Raw genomic sequence first — 17,245 nt, 5'->3', positions numbered from 1 at the left:
TATAGCAGAAAGCCTGCATTACTCACTGGAGGTGTGGAGTTTGAAGGACAAGGGCCTTTAATGAAAGCCACCATACATTGCATTATGGGAAGTGTAGGATCAAGTGTTTAAGGATCACAACACTTACTAGGGACTAAAAGTCAGGATATCTCAGCCTCTGCTGGACAGTTCTTATTTCAGTCAAGTCCACAGACTTTATGGATGTGTAAATCAAAATCACTGCATTTCCAGATCATTTTGGTTTTGTTGATCTGCAATATACTTCTAAATATGATTCTTGGTTTAGTTTGTGGAGGTGCTTTTTTGTTTTACAGTATTTTCATTTCTGGCCCGAATTTATTTTAGCGCTTTAACATGCTTTACAGTTTCATTCATTTCATTCATGTGGCCAGGTATTGAACTGCCAACCTGAATGACCCATTCTACCTTGCTGAGTCACAGCTGTCCCGCACTATTCATGCATGTGTTTCATCCGTGCTGGCCTGCGGCTTTGAACATTGCAGTGGTCCCTTTAAATCCCCATCTTCTTCATTGTAAACTGTTGTGGCGTGTGTTTTGTGCACTTGCTGCTATTGTGTTTGCGTTAACAAAACAGATGAGCTCTTAATTGGATTTAACTGTTTAGGTTAACTTAAGACTTTGTCTCCTTTAAGGAATACACGGCAGGAGACAACAATCCGTGTTTTTGAAAAGTCTTTACAAAAACTAAAACCAATCAGTTCTTTGCCTAATGGGGAGGGATATGTTGACCCTTTCCCTGCTGGCTGCTGTGGACTGGAGGGTAATTGGAATCAATGTTGATGCCGTTATCACTGGTGACAGATGCACTAGGCAACAGTGTGAAAAGGTCAGAGGTCGAGAGAGCCCTCCCAGGGGACTCGAGATGCTTGAGGCATAAAAATGTCATTCCCGAATCAATTTCACGTGTGAACATTGGTTTTGGGCACGACTGTTTCTTGTAGTGTTCTTACTGCTGGCCACTGAGCAGCCCGAGGCTCCAGGTGGGGGGTAAAGTTAAGATGTCTAAGATAGGGAGACTATTACTCCATCACTTTTTTCACAAAGATCCTCCTGCGCCGATGAGGGATTCTTTCTCCTGTGAATCTGAACTGAAAAAGAGACATGTAGGTCAAGACATGTCAATATTTTTTTATCACTCAGTGCCCCAGTGCTGTATAATTGACCCAGGCGTCAGAGCCAGGGGTTTCAATTTGACCTCAGCAACTCACAAGGTCATATATTTTTATTCCCATCCGCTTGGCCTATATCTGGAAGTGTGAAGGAGAAAACATGCTATTTGCATTTTTATTTGAATTTGTTTATTTAAAAAAAATGTAAATATGCAGAGACATTTTAGGAGTCTGTGCTCAGTCTGAAAACCTAGTTTATACTGAGGTCATTTTCTTCTGAGGAGAGTGTGAAGAAAGAAAGAAAAAGTGCTAAGAAATAATTTAAACGAACATTATCAAGTATACATAAAATCTCCATTAACTATGAGCATGTGTTAAATTAACATTATGAATTAAGATTGTAGGACTAAGATTGTGGTATTGATCGTGATCATATTAAAGATTGACTTGATAAAGAGGCAGAATTGCAGCAGGTCTAGATGCTATTTTAAAATTTACCTCAGGCACTACAGACAAATCACTTCTCATATGTCCAGTGGATTTTTCTATAAAAAAAAAAAATGATAAAGGAGTAAATGTTGTTAGCTTGACTGTCATAGCTTTTCTCAGGAATAAGCATAAATCCCTTTAAAAAAAATCTATTGGCCAATTTGATTTCAGAAGTATTGGTCACCTCTAGATGCTGTAAATAAGACATTTCTTGTTGTGTTGGAAGTCCCCAGTGCTGAAGCCCACAAATTCATTCTTTCCAAAGCTCTCCGGGGATCGTCACTAATGCAATAACAGAGGTGACAAATTGAGTTCCTTTTATTGCATCGAACAACAATGGCAGCAAGTGAGCGTGTCCTTGACTCTCAGGAATCACAGGTGTGAGTCTGAGGATGTGTCAAACCTGCATGCATGCAAGACTCAGGAGAGCTAGCCCAGCAGCTCCTTATTAATCAACAGCTTGTTGGGCTGCTGGCCATACCCTCCTCCCTTTTCCCTCCTTTCATTTCCCGCCTTCACCCCCACCATCCTCTTCCTCCATCTCTCCTCCCCACCCTGTTTTTTTTTTTTTTAAAAGAGCCTCAGCCTCCCATTCTGGTCAGGAGTGCAGCAAAAATGAATCATTAACACAGTTTGGCTGTTAATTAAGACCTCTCCCCCACACTCTGACAAAGGGAAAGTAAGGAAGCACAACAGGATTCAGTATGGAAATCAGGAAAGAAAATATGTGAATATTTTAACAGATAATCCTGTTACCCTGCTTTTGGCTAATTTGGCCTCATTACTAAAACATCTCGCCGTGTCGCAGCTGGTGGTAGGAGCACACGCAGGCTGCTGCAATGAAGTTACTTTAATAGAATTAATGATGAAGGCCCAGTCTTACAAGCAGACGAGTGGACAGACAGACAGGTAATAGATAACCGTATACAGCAATCAAGGTAACAGGGACGAGAGGAAACACGCTTACACATGCACAGACAATCTGGGACCTGACTGGGGGGGGGCTGGGTATAAATCCAGGGGACAAAATTAGGGAAATGCCGAACAGGTGTAAGGAAGGCGATTGGGAATGGAGAACAGGTGATCAGGTGGGTCTGGGAGCAGGAGGAGGACATCTGGTGCGCTGGTGGAGTATGACAGGATTCATGACACGCCCGGGATTGAGTAACAAAATTAACTTAAATTCCAATTTGAGGAAAACCTGCTTAAGATTCATGGTAAATCACTACAAACTTGTTTTCCCTTCTTACATGTATTGCTTTTATTTTGGCAATGTGCACAGTGGCTGAATCTTTCAGTTTTATGGACTGACAAACATGTAGGTGTGAAAACATTTATGCAAACTGCAGCTTCAAATTTCTTCTGTTTCTGGTTGGCTGTGTTACTTATTATTAGATACAACAGTGTCTTTATTGTTACTTACTGTTAATATGTCTTTTAAAAAGCTGTTAAGAAAGTAACTTAACATTTCATCAACTATATTCACAGGGAAAATAGTAAATTCCTTAAAGAAAAAGCTCCATTTAATAATGGTAACTTTATGCTCCTTATACACTATGTTGAATTATATGCATTTTTTTTTTACATGTCCAGCTTGCACATTGATTAATATATTCTCTTATATATAATTTGTTAGAATCAATTAATGAAGTGTAATTCTCCTATATTTAGCACCAAATTACATAATTATTTTAGGGAATTTAAGGTTTTAGAAAATGACATTACATACACAGTGAATACAGCATTACATTTAACTGCAAGGATGCTGTGATCCAAGTGATAGTTTTTTAATTAAGCAGTTAAACTTAACCTCTCCCTCAGCCTCTCTCGCCCAGCCTACATCCCAAACTTCTTATTTATGAATTATGAGCACCTACATTTTGCTTTCAGAAATGATGAGTGTATAACCTTTTATGAGGCTACTTTTTCTGATGATGTTGCCTCAGTTTCTCAGTGCAACACAGACTGACATCAAAACGTGATTTTTACTGTTGATATTTAGACTATTAAAATGACTGGGCTCTGAGGCGTTGAGCATGCAGCACTTACGGTACAGTCGGGGGAATGTCGGTATTTGTGTGTTTATGCATATGGATGTGTACAAGATTGCTGCTGTTGCTGCTGCAGTAATAAAATTTCCATTCATGCTTTGTTAAGAGGCCCACGAGGTGCTACATAAACAGATGACAAGGCTGCTACCTCAAGGGCTCGCAGCTCCACAGCCTACACACACGAGGACAATAGACCATTCAGGCCAACCAGAGTTATTGCCTCGCAATAATGAAAGCCATCAGGGACACAAACCTTAACTGCAAGTTCACATGCTATGTACTACTTCAATGCTTTATGTAATTTATAGAGGAGCACCCAAAGTACGTTTGGGTGAAATATGAAAATCAGGTGTTTTTACATCCCAGGTGCAAACAGCATTATCACTCTAATTACTCTTGATATGTTTGAGAGGCAGCAGACAGAAAATCAATCTTTCTTTTCATGAGCCATTAGTGTCATTTTAAGCTAAGTGCACAGGTACTGTTACAGTGTGTATTGTAGCTGGTGGTAGATGTGACAAGTTTTAGCACTCACTGAAAAAGGGTTGAGACTGAAGGTGGTATGGTTTCTGAGAAAATGCACATTGGAGAGCAAAGAAAAAAAGGGTAGAAGATGAGAAAAGCAGGGAGATAAATGTCTGGTTGGATAAATAAAAGCAGGGAGATAAAGAGATCTTTGAGAGGAACAGGGTAAAAGTAAACAGAGGTACGTGACAGAGAAGAAGAATGAAAAAAATCCCAGAGAGAAGAGTGGAGAGAGACAGCCATTCTCGAAATGCATTGAATTACTGTGCATATAGATGCAAATGTCATATAAATCCTTTTTCCTTTTTGTTAACCTGCATAATAAAGGATTACTTGACAAATAGTCTACATTCTTTATTTCTAAGAAAAAAAACAAAAAACATTGTGCTGCATAACATTTCAAATCAGTGCCGACCTTGAAATGAAAAAGCTCGACAACAACAAACACTCTCTTGTTGGAAAACCAAAACTAAATGTGGCAAATATGATCAGTCATAGAAAACATTTGGAAAATTAAGGCAGGAATGCAGCATGAAAACATTCAGTCTTCAATCTTTTCTTTTATAATCTTAGTGAAAAGAACTTCTGTAGTAGTATTAGTAGTAACAGTCTTTGCACCTTTAACTTAGTCTCACCTTGTGCCTTTCAAATACATTTTTTCTCAGAACAAGCATCATTAAGCTGAAGCCACAATGGCTGCCTTATTTTCAGATATGCCCAGCGTGAGAAAAAAAAGATCTTTGTACATCTTTCTAGATATTTTTTACAGCAAGAAAACCAGTATTTAACAGGTATCAAGACAACGGAAGTTATTTAAACTACACAATGTTGTAGTCTCTTACAGGATGAAAGGGACTACAACATCTAAATAACTCTGAGTTGCCTGCTCCTGGTGCAAAATTGTAGCTTTTTAAATCATCTTTTGAAATCACCAAAACAATGTCGTTGCCTTTCTGCATCAGTCTTTGAATCCACAGCCGACAACATGCCTGTTTATCGTCTAACTCCAGGAGAAAGTGCATCAAACCGAAGCTTCAAATTCTGAACTCATGTCCATGTTACCACAGAAAGCTGTGAGTGGACGTTATGTGGTACTGCAGTGATTTAACATGGGCTTCTTATAGGCTGAGTGGGTGTGGAACTAGGCTCAGTACATACACTGAATTAAGGCATAGTTACATGAGGTATGAAAGCAAATAAGGTGCCTCTTACTATCCACATGACTCAAGTTATGACAGCAGTGATCATTTCAGTAACGTGACCAACGTAGTTACCACATCTCTCTTCTGACACATATACTCATTGTGATTTCAAAACAGGAAGTTCAAAACTTTCAGAAGAGAAAAGACTGAAAAAAAAAATCCAAATGATGCAATCGCTCAGTAAAGTGTGCAGCCAGTGTCCGTTTTCTTTACGCTCTAACTGCTGTAACTCTCCTTTAATTTACACACAACTTAAAACTGAATCAAACTGAACTCAAAGAATGATGTGCAACGTTATTCACTGTTCACTAATGACAGTGCTGCTGTGAGTAATTCAAGGTGTATTAGCCTTCATTTAACATTTGTGATGTGAAAACAACTGTCTCATATCTTAAGATTGTACATATTCGAACAGATCAACAGCTATCAGTATGTGGTCTGTGATTTACATTACAAATCAGCATCCGTGACATGCTAGATGCCCTTCACTAATATGTCAATAACTGTAAGAATTAATTACATTTAAAATGGTTTGAAGTGAGAACATTGTTTTTTTTTTAAATAAACAAAGAACTGATCACTTGATAATTATAAAAAATCTTCATATTTCTTTTTTTTTTATGTATTTCTTTTATAGTTGCAGTGCTACATGTAACAGCACTCTTAATTTGGATTTTGCATAGATCAACTTCAAGGTAAATGAACTGTAACTCTAGTTTTGGTCATCATGTCTTCAACTCAGTCGAAGGACACAGCTCTTATTAGCTCCAAAAATACAAAGGCACAAAGTATTGCTTCTACAGCATGAAACTCTTTAAGCACCGCTGTGCCGTACAGTAAATACTAACCGGAAAATAATACTTCATACTGCATACAATGAGTACTTCATAATTTACAGAACACAAAGAGAAACAGACATGACTCTTAATGTCTGTAAGTGCCATATTTGGGGAAAAAAAAAAAAAAATGACTCGCTTAGAAAAAGTAAACTAACAAAACTCCTGCAAACACAACAGTTCCATTCAACACCTCCCCACTAAAATTAGTAGCCGGTAAAAACAGGAACACAGCATGGGAGTGGTAGAGCAATTTTTCCTGTCTATTTATTCAGCAGCGATGTGCCAGCTCAGCAAAAAACATTCCCACCTTTGAAGAAAAAAATTAAAATGGGTTTAATTATGCCACATTTCATTCTAAAACCCAAACAGAATTAATGATTTACCATAATAAAAAGGTATTCAATTTGTTTTCAGTGCTGCGATCTGCAGCAGACGGACTGTACAAAACAAATGGACTGATGTGGAATCGATTGTAAAAACTGGCCCCAAGCACTGCGCTGCTGCATAAAGAGTCAGAGGAAAACACTGTGTTGCTCTCTGCCTGCTCCTCTCAGTATGTGCGGGCTCCTGGTTTGCTGTCCTGGGCCTGGTTGAAGGGATTCGCGGGGCTGGACGACTCATCCTGCTGGTCAATGGACTGGTAGGCGTCTCTGTTTCGTGATACGGACGGGAAACCTGCAGAGACAAGCCAAAAGTCTTCAACTCACACACACACACACACAAACACACACACACACAATCCCATCATGCAAATGTACTATTCATAATCATGTCTAATCAAGACTCTTGTTTTGGAGAATGGACTATTGTTGATATGCATATTAAAACAGTCTGCACAAAGAATGAATCCTTGGAAAGCTTCTACACAACTTCCTCTAATGTTTTTCACACTCACTTCCCCTCACACACAGATTCATGACACACTTGGGCAGATCTGTTATCTTGACTCGAGCATCTGGCCCCCTCTGGATAAATATAGATTATAATGCTGGAAACTGTCTTTGCCAACATACAGTAAAGCACACACTGCTGACAAATGCTGCACTATCACAATACAGAGATGCCTACAAGTCCACGAATGCTGCACTAAGAAAACATAAAACTGCATTCAAAGCACCGCTGTGAGTGGCGCTATGGAGCTGTTTACACTGAAAACTTGTGCATACAAGTTCTTGGCTACATTATATAATCATGCAAACAGGCTTTGTAATGAATTCTATGAAGGCAATGGAATTATAATCCCTCTGAAACGTCATACAGGACTCCCTGTGATGCACTACAAACAGGCCCGACTCTGACATGGCCAGAATAACAATATGTTTGTGGAAGTTCAAAGGCTTGCACGCTCTTACCTTGGCATGGCCCAGAGATGTATTACTGTGACAAACATGCACATTTCAGTGCTGTCAAACAAGGTGTTTAGTTTCATTGCTGAGTTTTAATGATTTCCAAAAACATTAATTTTTATTAATGCAACTCTGATGTTAATTATATTTTATTTAAAAGCATAAAAACACATGAATACTTTTAAAGAACTGTATCGTGTATCACGACCTTCAATCATGCCGTCTTCTTCCGAGTGCGCACACAAACATGTTGCATTCATGGTCTATTATGAGTCGACATTATGTTGACTTTAATTAGGCTGATTTGAGAATGTGCACCATCATGCATCTCTGCTTTAAATGTATTCAAGGAGAAAACACAAACACTAATGAGGTGTCTTGAGAATAGAAATATGAATAAAACATAGATGCAAAGTTGCAGAAACATATAAACATATAATAGACCAGACATGAATACAAACATACTATGCTGACAAACACAGCTACAGCCATCGGAAGGTAATGCAGAATGATGAAGACCGGAACAGACAGATGAAAAGACAGAGAGAAAGAAGGACAACTCAACATTGACAAGATGATCATCAGGAAAGAATAATACAAAAAAAGAAAAAAGTTTTTTTCTGTTTTTGTCCTGCAGCCTGATCTGTAATCTTACTTCCTGTGTGGAAGGGGATGGAAGAGGATGATTGGAGGAGAGAAATGGTAAAAAGGAAGCCGGGAATCAATAGCGGCGGCCAATAAAGGCACTGTCAGCACTATCCGTAGTGCATCGACTGTCCACAGATGTCTCTAAGTCTGAGAGGTCAAAGGTCAGCAGTGGAGAAGAAAAGAGAAGAGAAGAGAAGAGAAAAGAGGTCAAAACACGAGACAACATGAGTGTTCACTTACAGAAAACATCACAGGGCAATGTGACAAAGAGCAAGACAGACTGAGAGGTGAGAATCAATGACATGCAAAGAAAAGAAAAGGGAAATTTGGATTTAGAGAAACTCTTATACGACACATTGCACATTAATTGACTGCATAACCACAACGCAGCTGAGAACATGTAGGGGTAATGCATGGCAGGTAATTGACCTTTCTGTGATCCCCCATCCCACCTCTCACCCCTAATGCTGGCAGATTTCTTTTATCAAAGCTTTCTATTTGATCTGCTGTGGTGGTACATTTGTATATGAGGCTTTGAAAAGAAGGAACTGCCCAATGAATAAAAGTAAATGTTAAAAAAGACACACAACTTAAGCTTATATAGGTTTCTCACCCTGCAGGGTGGATAGTCGGTCTAGTCCAGTATGACAAGGAAAAATTTAGTAATATATATAATAAACTGTAATTCCACTATAAGCCAACCCTGTATGGATGCTTAGTATGAAAACATACTACACAATACAGTGGTTTGAATAACATTTTATTATATTTTGAGGAGTTAATTTTTAATAAGCCCTGAAAGTGGTTAACATACGTAGCGTTGATAGTATGTTAGTTAGCATGCTGATGTTTACTGCTTATATTACAGCAAACACACAATTCCTTACAATATAGATACATAGTTTCGAGGAACGACCCTTAAAATTATCACTCTTTAATTTACAGCCCCATGCACATTGTTTCATAGGTCGACAGTCCTGATGTTACGTTGCTTAGCTGTGATTGGACAAATGCAGCTCGGGTGATTTGTTTAGCGAACAGTCAATTTAATTAAAAGCAAACGGTTATTTGCACAGTCTTGCAGCCTTTATTGTATTAAGCAATGTGAAAGCGAAGCTAAATATACAAACCTAGAATTTAAACCAGCATAACAGGGCTGCCAATCAACATTCAGTGAGCCCTGGATACGTGAATCAACAGTTCACTCTCTCATCTACCTGATTAACAGCATCCAACAGTGCTCAGAACAGCAGGGAACCATGTTAATGCCAGCTATGCAATCAGACAGCAATTAAAACACACATTGTCTGAAACTAACATTAGCTACATTCATCAGTCACTACACAGCCAATCACAGTCTAATGGATGTGCCTGCTGTGTGTGTGTGTGTGTGGTGCTATAGTAAAGCCACAGAGAGAACAGATTCATCAATATTCAATTATCCTCCAAACAGTCAAATAAAGAGACGTTTTTTGTCAAGTGCAGTGTTGGGTGGCAATGCAGGAGAAATTTCATTACATTTCCCTGTGTGCAGTGTAATAAATTACTATTTTAGCTGGTAATATTACAGCTAATAATATTTTTTGTGTTACTCCCCACACCCTATAACCCACATCCCTATTTATTTTTGCCTCTCTGTTCTTCTATCTTTTATGAAGGCAAACACTAGACAACAAATGCTCAAAACCCCTGTATGGAGCCACTCTGAATACTACCATCAAATCATACACAAATATAGTGTTAATCCATAAAGATGAAACCACTAGTAACATTTTTAAGGGTTTAAGAATCCAGCAGTCGTCACAGCTCAGGGGGATTTCTGATGGAAAAGCTCTCAGCAGAGCGAGTCCAAGTCCACAAATCAATGGCCACACATGGTTAATCAAAGAAGGTATCTTGAGTGTCTCCTGACTAGTCAGTGGAAGAGGGGTACTTATCATTTGTTTGCCCACATGAGGAGCATCTGTACAGACTCCATCTCGTCTTCTTTTTACAATCTTAAACAATTTTTCTAGCATGCCAGATCATACGATTTTCAGCCTCCATGGGTTTCGTATGTTTCTCCATGCAGTATAAACTGGTGGCCAGGATCACACACAAGCGTTATAAACAACTCGTGGAGAAATGATTTCCTTGCCCAAGCCGAACTGCTGCTCAGATATTTCGTTGCATTTAAAGTCTTGTGACTGTAACTAATTAGTTTGACTGTGGAATCATCTGCCAGTGGTTTAGCACAGTCCTTCCAGTTTGTGCTGCACTTGGCAGGCCTTTCATGACAAACAGCATAAAACAACACAAGGAGGATCTCAGCGCGCCCCTGGACACATGCATTACACCGTACCTCAAGCTTTGGTCACACTCCAGGCTGGAGATCATTTTTTGTGGGAAGAAGAAAAACCTCACATATCTTAGATAATTTCTCATTGGTTCTGAAATTATACCAGAACGTGTACTTGCTAGATAAAACCTTGTTTAGTTACATAGCGAGTTGTGTCAGTGTCACTTCCTTCTCAAATTGGTTTCCTGACTATAAATACCAATAAACCGCAAAATATCATCAGTTTCCTTTGTAAAATCAGTTTCAATTCCTGTTGATGTTTATATCCTAATTAAAAATGTGTTTCTTCATAACAAGCTTTAGTTGCACATGACAGCATCTTCAAAGAGTGACAAACTTCTAATGTTACTGTACTTGACTGGGTGTCCAACATCTGGTGCACTTACCAAAGTTGACGTTGTAATCTCCTCCACGCTCGCGGTACATTTGGTAAACAAAGAAGCAGGACACGGGTTTGAGCAGCAGGCTGAGGATGGCCATTCCTGCACTGAAGCGAAACACGTCCCGTCCCCTTTCTGCTGCAAAGTCGCTCAGCGGGTAATAGATCCCAAAATGGATGATGTCAGTCAATATTGTCACAATCATCCCCATCAGAAACTACAGGGAAATGACAAAGGGGAGAGAGACAAGTCTTAGAAATGACTGTATATGTCAGTATTGAAAGTGTACACATCTTTGTATTTATGTGTCAGGAAAAGTTTCCTTGCAATACTCTGTGTGGGCACAATTCAAGTGCTAAAGAAAATGGCTTTCTGAAAAGAAATTAAATAAAAATCTGTATACATACTGGAAAAAAAGGTGCCTGTGAGTCATAATGAAAAATGCAGCACATGAAAAAGAAAACACCCAGTTCCTCTATTACCTTTATTATCTCGGACCGTCAAATAATTCTGCAAAATATATGAGACTTAAAGATGCAATTAGCCGACAAAAAGATCAGTTGAAATCATTCTAGACACTTGAAAAAGTGAAGCTTGGAGTTAATACTGAAAAAAATCATTCATACATTATCATCATACAGTAGGCTAAATAGATTATGAGAGAGGAAGTCCGTCTCCCTGACGTTCCTTTGAGGTCACTTCTCAATGGCAAAATGTTTCAAAGGTTCAATCCAGTGACAGTTAGAATCCATTACGGTCAAAAGTCTCTGAGCAAGAAACTGGACAGCAAGGATGCATCTCCACCTTCAAAACCCTCAGCTGTGTTTTGACTACAGCTAAGATTTAACTAATAGTCAGACTTCAGGAAGGCGTCTAATTCATCAATTGCACAAAGCTGTCTAGTTCTTGACTATAATTTTCCATGAATTCTGCATAAATTAAGACTTTTTTCAACCTAGAAATCATGGCCGACTGAGCTACCACACCAGACATTAAGCTTTGTCGTCCCGTCTCCAGGAGAAAATGTTTCTCTTCTGGAAGGATTCAACAGTTACGAGGTCATTTGACTGGGAAAAATCAGCAAAGAGGGCAACAATACAAAACCTGCAAGGAGCATAAAACCTCAAAGGAGCAGAGATGTGGAGCAGAGCTTAAGTACTGTGGCTTCTTAATGTGGCTGAGCTTCAGTGCTTCTGCTACAGCTTGCTGGTGAGCAGGTGTCACTAATTGTTGGAAACATAACTCTTAGTTCTGAGTTGGCTCCGTTAACTCGTCTAACTTGCATTAGACACATCTAAAGCAAAATTCAGACCAAAAGTAAGACTAAAGGCCGGACTAAAGCACTTTTGTGAAACCGGCCCATGACAGCCGAGGCCACTGTACTCTCTGCCGAGTGAAAGGAGTGCTATCTTTCTCAAAGGGACGCTCACAGATTGTCCTAGATTCCGCAGACAAATAGGTTAGCACGGACACACAGCGGTGCGCCTATAGTTAGACTCCTGTCCATGTCACATGATGTTAAGGTTACAGACTGCGTGAAGGAATCAAGGCGAAGACTCACCATGAGCACAGCATCAATCGAGTCCCTCTGTGCAATTGCCCAGACCCCGACAGCTAACACACAGAAGTTCCCCCAAGCGAAGGAGGAGGGCAGCCACGCCATGCATCCCCTAAAGCAGAGACACAATTCATACAGGACAGATTCTTACACATACTTCAAGAATGAGTGAAGAATGAATAAAGAGTAGGCCTGAATGAAGAGTGTGAGTCAGTCTCTGTGCATGTGTGTGTGTGTGTGTGTGTGTGTGTGTCAGTCAGGAGAGGAGAGAAATTCCCCAAGTCTGTGAAAAGAAACCTGTGCTCACACTCACCATACTGTAAGCAGCCAGTGCACCAGTACTATGGCCTATGACAGAGGAACAACAAAGGACAAAATTTGAACAGAAATTTAAGATTATTAAAACCTTTTTAATATATTTACAGATAGTTTACAGATGGAACAATTAGTCAGTAGTCAGAAAATTAATCGCCAATAATCCTGACAAACGATCAGTCATTTAGCAACTACAAAGTGCAAACAGCTCTAACTTCTCCACAGTGAGCATTTCTTCCTTTTCTCTGTTTTAAATCATCGTAAACTGAACCTCTTTGGGTTTTGGAAGTTGGTCGGACAACTAGAGACATAACTAGAGACATTTGAAGATTCCCCCTTGGACGTTAAGAAAATGTGACGGACATACAATATTTCACTATTTTCTGACATTTCACAGACCAAGCAATTAATCAAATAGTCAAAAAACTATTAATAGTTTTATGAATAATGAAAATCTGTTGATAAGTTGCAGCCTTTGCTCACTCTATGTGAGCTCACAGAACTAAATGCAAAACATGTGACTGGTTTCTGAGCTTTGAGTAAGAGTTGCTCAAACTGCTTCTGAACCACAAAAGCATAATTCAGTTTAGTGGTTCTCCCTTTTAAAGGTTATGGCATGATACGCAGACATTGGTTCACATTTGTATGTTTCTTACAGAAACATCAATGCCTCTAATAAGCATTTACTGTGGAGAAATCAGACTGACCACATATTATTTCATTTCTGGGAGAAATAACATGACAATTTCTTGCCATATCCTGCAGCAGATTCTCTGTAGTTTTAGTTTGATCTTTTCCAAACCTGCACACAAACATACTGCATCTTGTTAAAATCTCAAATGTAATGAGCAGATTCATCACTATGTTTGCATTTCTTGCCTCCCATAATGTCATTTTACCTCACAGGCCTGCTGTTCATCACTGCAAATGTGACTGTGTAGACTTTAAATGCACTTTAACTATTTGTTACTCAACTATTTTTGGAGGCTACACGCACTGAGTAACTTCATACTTTTCTTCTTCAACTCAAGAAAAGCCCACCAACACAAACACAGTGAACCAGTTCACTGTGATCTGAGCCACACAGAGGAATTACCAAGGAGAATTGAGCAACAAAGTTGGCATCAACATATAATTTAATACCAGTCTTTGGTAAACACTGTTTAAAGACAGGCAATCATAAACACTTGGAACAATGAAGTGAGTAAACAGCAGCCTCACCTTTAGATTTATGGCAGGGATGTCCATAACAGGCTGTTTGGTCCAAGCAGCTCTACCTTGATCCGACTCAGTGCTTCAACTTGTTGAGGCGCTACATGAAAAAATGCGGCAGGTTTCTCCTTACACAAACTTCTCTCCAAGGCCCCTCCTCCGCTCAGCTCAGCCTGCAAACACAAACCATGTGACATCAACCTGACTGCTTTCCATGTGACCCCCCCCCCCCTTCTCGTGCTTCTGATGTCGCTGTGGCCCTCTCTCAGAAGGAAGTAAACCACATGAGCATCAACATTGGTCACAGTAATTTTTTTTCCCCAAGCTTTCAGTGAATGATCAGGAATGTAGCATGTCTGATTTGAACATAAAAATAAAAAATAAAAAAAAACTGCTCAGTTTCTCAGCTACTCCGAAAGATACAAAATACAAGATTTATATTTAAAATATTTAGATGAGAGCAATGATTTTGGTACTTTGCTACTTTTACTGGTCACTTCAACAAAGTAACATGGTGCGCAACACATGCTGGCAGCAGTGTGATGATTAAAATTTATTTAAGAGTTTGTGACTGATGGAGGCTTTTGACACAGAGGAAAACCTTGTATATATATACATATTATATTTCCATCTATATTATATTTCCATATATGAAATAATTGATATGAATGATATAAAATGAATAAAATGCATATATTGACATACAGTATATTTCTAGCCTATACAAATAGTATGTTTATATTTGTATGCTTTTATTGCAGATCAGACTGTCAGTAGGCTACATGTTGATACAGTAGAGTCCAAATGTCTTAGACTACTTTTCCAGAACAGGAAGAAAAACATGTTTAAAATTAATGAGAAATTAATAATAAAATCACATATAGGCATATAGATTTGTTTATGTATGTTTTTTTTAAATAAACTTGCATATATAAATTAGATATACATCATTATGGTTGCAACACGTTATATCATCTAAAATGAAAAAAATTATCTTAAAGATTTGCTATACATATACACATTTTATTATGGGTATTTCATACATGCACAGTATGTCGTAATAATATATCCCCCTACAGTTAACATATGGCAACATCACTCTTGATGTATGTCATACATTACATTTCTTTATGGGTAAAATTGAGATGTTTACATGAAGTAATCTACGCTGATCTTCAATACATGTAACACAATAGTCATCATTTTTAATATTGGCAAAAATCTCAAAATATAATCACAATATTCAGACTTTGTAGCATTTCATCTCCACTACTAAATACTAAAGGAAAATATTAAATCTCAATGAAGATATGATTCACAGATTTAGTGCAGGAAAAGTCAGGGGATCTCTAGAGTCAGTAGGAGTTTTGCCCTGAGACCCATCAGTGTCACTATTAAATTTCATTGCAAACTAACCAGTAGTTGTGTTGAGATTTCAGCCTGGACTGACACACAGATATTACCATCCCTAGAAACTATCCATAAATATCAGGTTTTCATCTTAAGACCTAAAATCAGAGTTAGAGCACAAGAGACTTTTGCTTTGGTGTTCAACAGTTCAACAGGAATCCATCCTAAATGAGGAAAAGATGCTACATTTCTTCTTATCGTATACCGTGAGCTCTGAATGATTAATGCAGCACTTTGTCTCCCTGCAACTTCTCCTTCAGGCCATTGTTGTAACCATGAAAATCTTCTCCCTCAGTGTTTCCATACAAATTCAATTGTGAGCAACAATAAGGTTAGTTCAGGTTGAAGTTAGTAAAGGGATTAAATAACACATAGAGACTGAGATGGACTGACTCAGATTTAGCTCACAGCTGATTAAATTAAATGCTGAAGTATCTGTTTTTCAGACTGAAGTTCAGCAGTCACTTTATCAGCTCGTTCGTGGCCTTTGGAAATGTTCGATTTTTGCCCATCCATCCTCTCACACAGAAATATACTGTATCTATTTTTACAACAACTACTCAGTTTACCATGAAATTTAGTGCTGATTCTTAAACCCCAGAGGACGACTTCCATTGATTTGTGCCCTGACTTCATGTCCAGCACCAAAGACATGTCACAACTTCCCTTTTTCAAACAAGCGGATTGTCATTTTTGCCAGTCACTGTCCTTCTACAGGAGTAAATATTGTGAGATCTTATCTTGTACTATCCCGCTATTGTTACTTACTTTCAGAAGACACATGACAGCAGCAGCACGTGAAATAGGAAGAATAAGAGGTTATGTAAAGTTTGTGACTGATCCCTCGTTTTAGGATAGTTTCAGATAATATTATATTCTACTACCAAACTAACTGTTTAATCCAAGACACACAACTAGTCAAAGAGAGCTCAGCAATTAACTTGGTAACAGTAATGATTTAAACTACAAAAAAAAAGACCCAAGTTGTAATAAACTGGAATTTCCCTGAAAGAAAACTCATTGTTAGCATGGCAACCATCCACAGATGTTACTTAAGGAACAGATCTAGTTCTGTGATGGTGTAGCCTATAAGGGAAGTGCATCTTTTTTTTTTTTTTTTATTGTTTCCTCTCCAGATTTTAAAATGCACCCATACACCTATAGGCCTACACCTGTACAAACCCTGGAAACACATGTATCTCTTCAGAAACGCCTACAACAAATGACAGTGTACTCCGGCGTTTTCCTCATATTCTCGTGTATTTCCAATCCATCAAACGCCGACCTATTATCATGTGACCACACAAAGGTCACATGATGGCATTTGAGTCGTTGCCAATTACAACTGGGCAAACTCCATCCCCTGATGAAGACCATGAGATGCAGCTGAAAGCTGTTGAAAGAGCTTATTACTTGGATCCTGTGTTAAGATGATTTTGTCAGACTGCTCTACATTTATATACAGTATACATAACAAAGGCTCTTCACCTCTCACGCTTCTGTGGGTGCTGTCGCTGACATTTGCACCTTTCTGCTCGTCTGAAATGATGTCGGTCTCAGGATTTAAGCACATGTGACCTTTGAACTCACTGTAGGTCACTGTGGACGAGAGCATCGGGAATGTATTTAACATGCTAATGAGCTATGCACTCATGACGACAACTGGACTCATTCCTTTTTGCTTCTGTCCTCCTTAAAAGAGATGATCTATGTTATGAATCAAGCATGCCGGATGGCCCCTGCACTCCCATATCCAGTGTGAACCCTGACCTCCAGGTGACCCCTGACCCCTGTGAAAGCAC

General features: G+C 38.8%; 1 protein-coding gene across 2 annotated transcripts; it reads right to left on the bottom strand.

Moving 5' to 3' along the window:
- Nucleotides 1-4,534: 4,534 nt before the first annotated feature.
- agtrap (angiotensin II receptor-associated protein) lies at nt 4,535-14,218 on the bottom strand. Of its 2 annotated transcripts, none has more exons than XM_056393275.1 (5): nt 14,043-14,200; nt 12,820-12,854; nt 12,510-12,618; nt 10,955-11,165; nt 4,535-6,911 (listed from the first exon to the last, which is right to left on the bottom strand). In XM_056393275.1, exons 1-5 carry the CDS (start codon nt 14,067-14,069, stop codon nt 6,787-6,789), a joined length of 507 nt encoding a protein of 168 aa, XP_056249250.1. In that variant the 5' UTR covers nt 14,070-14,200; the 3' UTR covers nt 4,535-6,786. The 2 variants fall into 2 exon arrangements, with proteins under 2 accessions (XP_056249250.1, XP_056249258.1); XM_056393283.1 differs by lacking the exon at nt 4,535-6,911 and adding an exon at nt 8,220-8,377 and having other exon boundaries at nt 14,043-14,218.
- Nucleotides 14,219-17,245: the final 3,027 nt, after the last annotated feature.

The sequence above is a fragment of the Seriola aureovittata genome, chromosome 2 (assembly GCF_021018895.1).
Source record: "Seriola aureovittata isolate HTS-2021-v1 ecotype China chromosome 2, ASM2101889v1, whole genome shotgun sequence".
Lineage (NCBI taxonomy): Eukaryota > Metazoa > Chordata > Actinopteri > Carangiformes > Carangidae > Seriola > Seriola aureovittata.
This window is presented reverse-complemented; position numbering and strand designations above follow the sequence as displayed.

What these genes read in the sequence shown, in the direction of transcription:
- agtrap (XM_056393275.1), bottom strand. Translation starts at nt 14,069, where the DNA reads ATGGACATCCCTGCCATAAATCTAAAG. An exon ending in CGATTGATGCTGTGCTCATG is followed by an intron (nt 11,166 to 12,509) that starts GTGAGTCTTCGC and finishes ATTTCCCTGTAG; the next exon opens with TTTCTGATGGGGATGATTGT. An exon ending in AGATTACAACGTCAACTTTG is followed by an intron (nt 6,912 to 10,954) that starts GTAAGTGCACCA and finishes TTGTCTCTGCAG; the next exon opens with GTTTCCCGTCCGTATCACGA.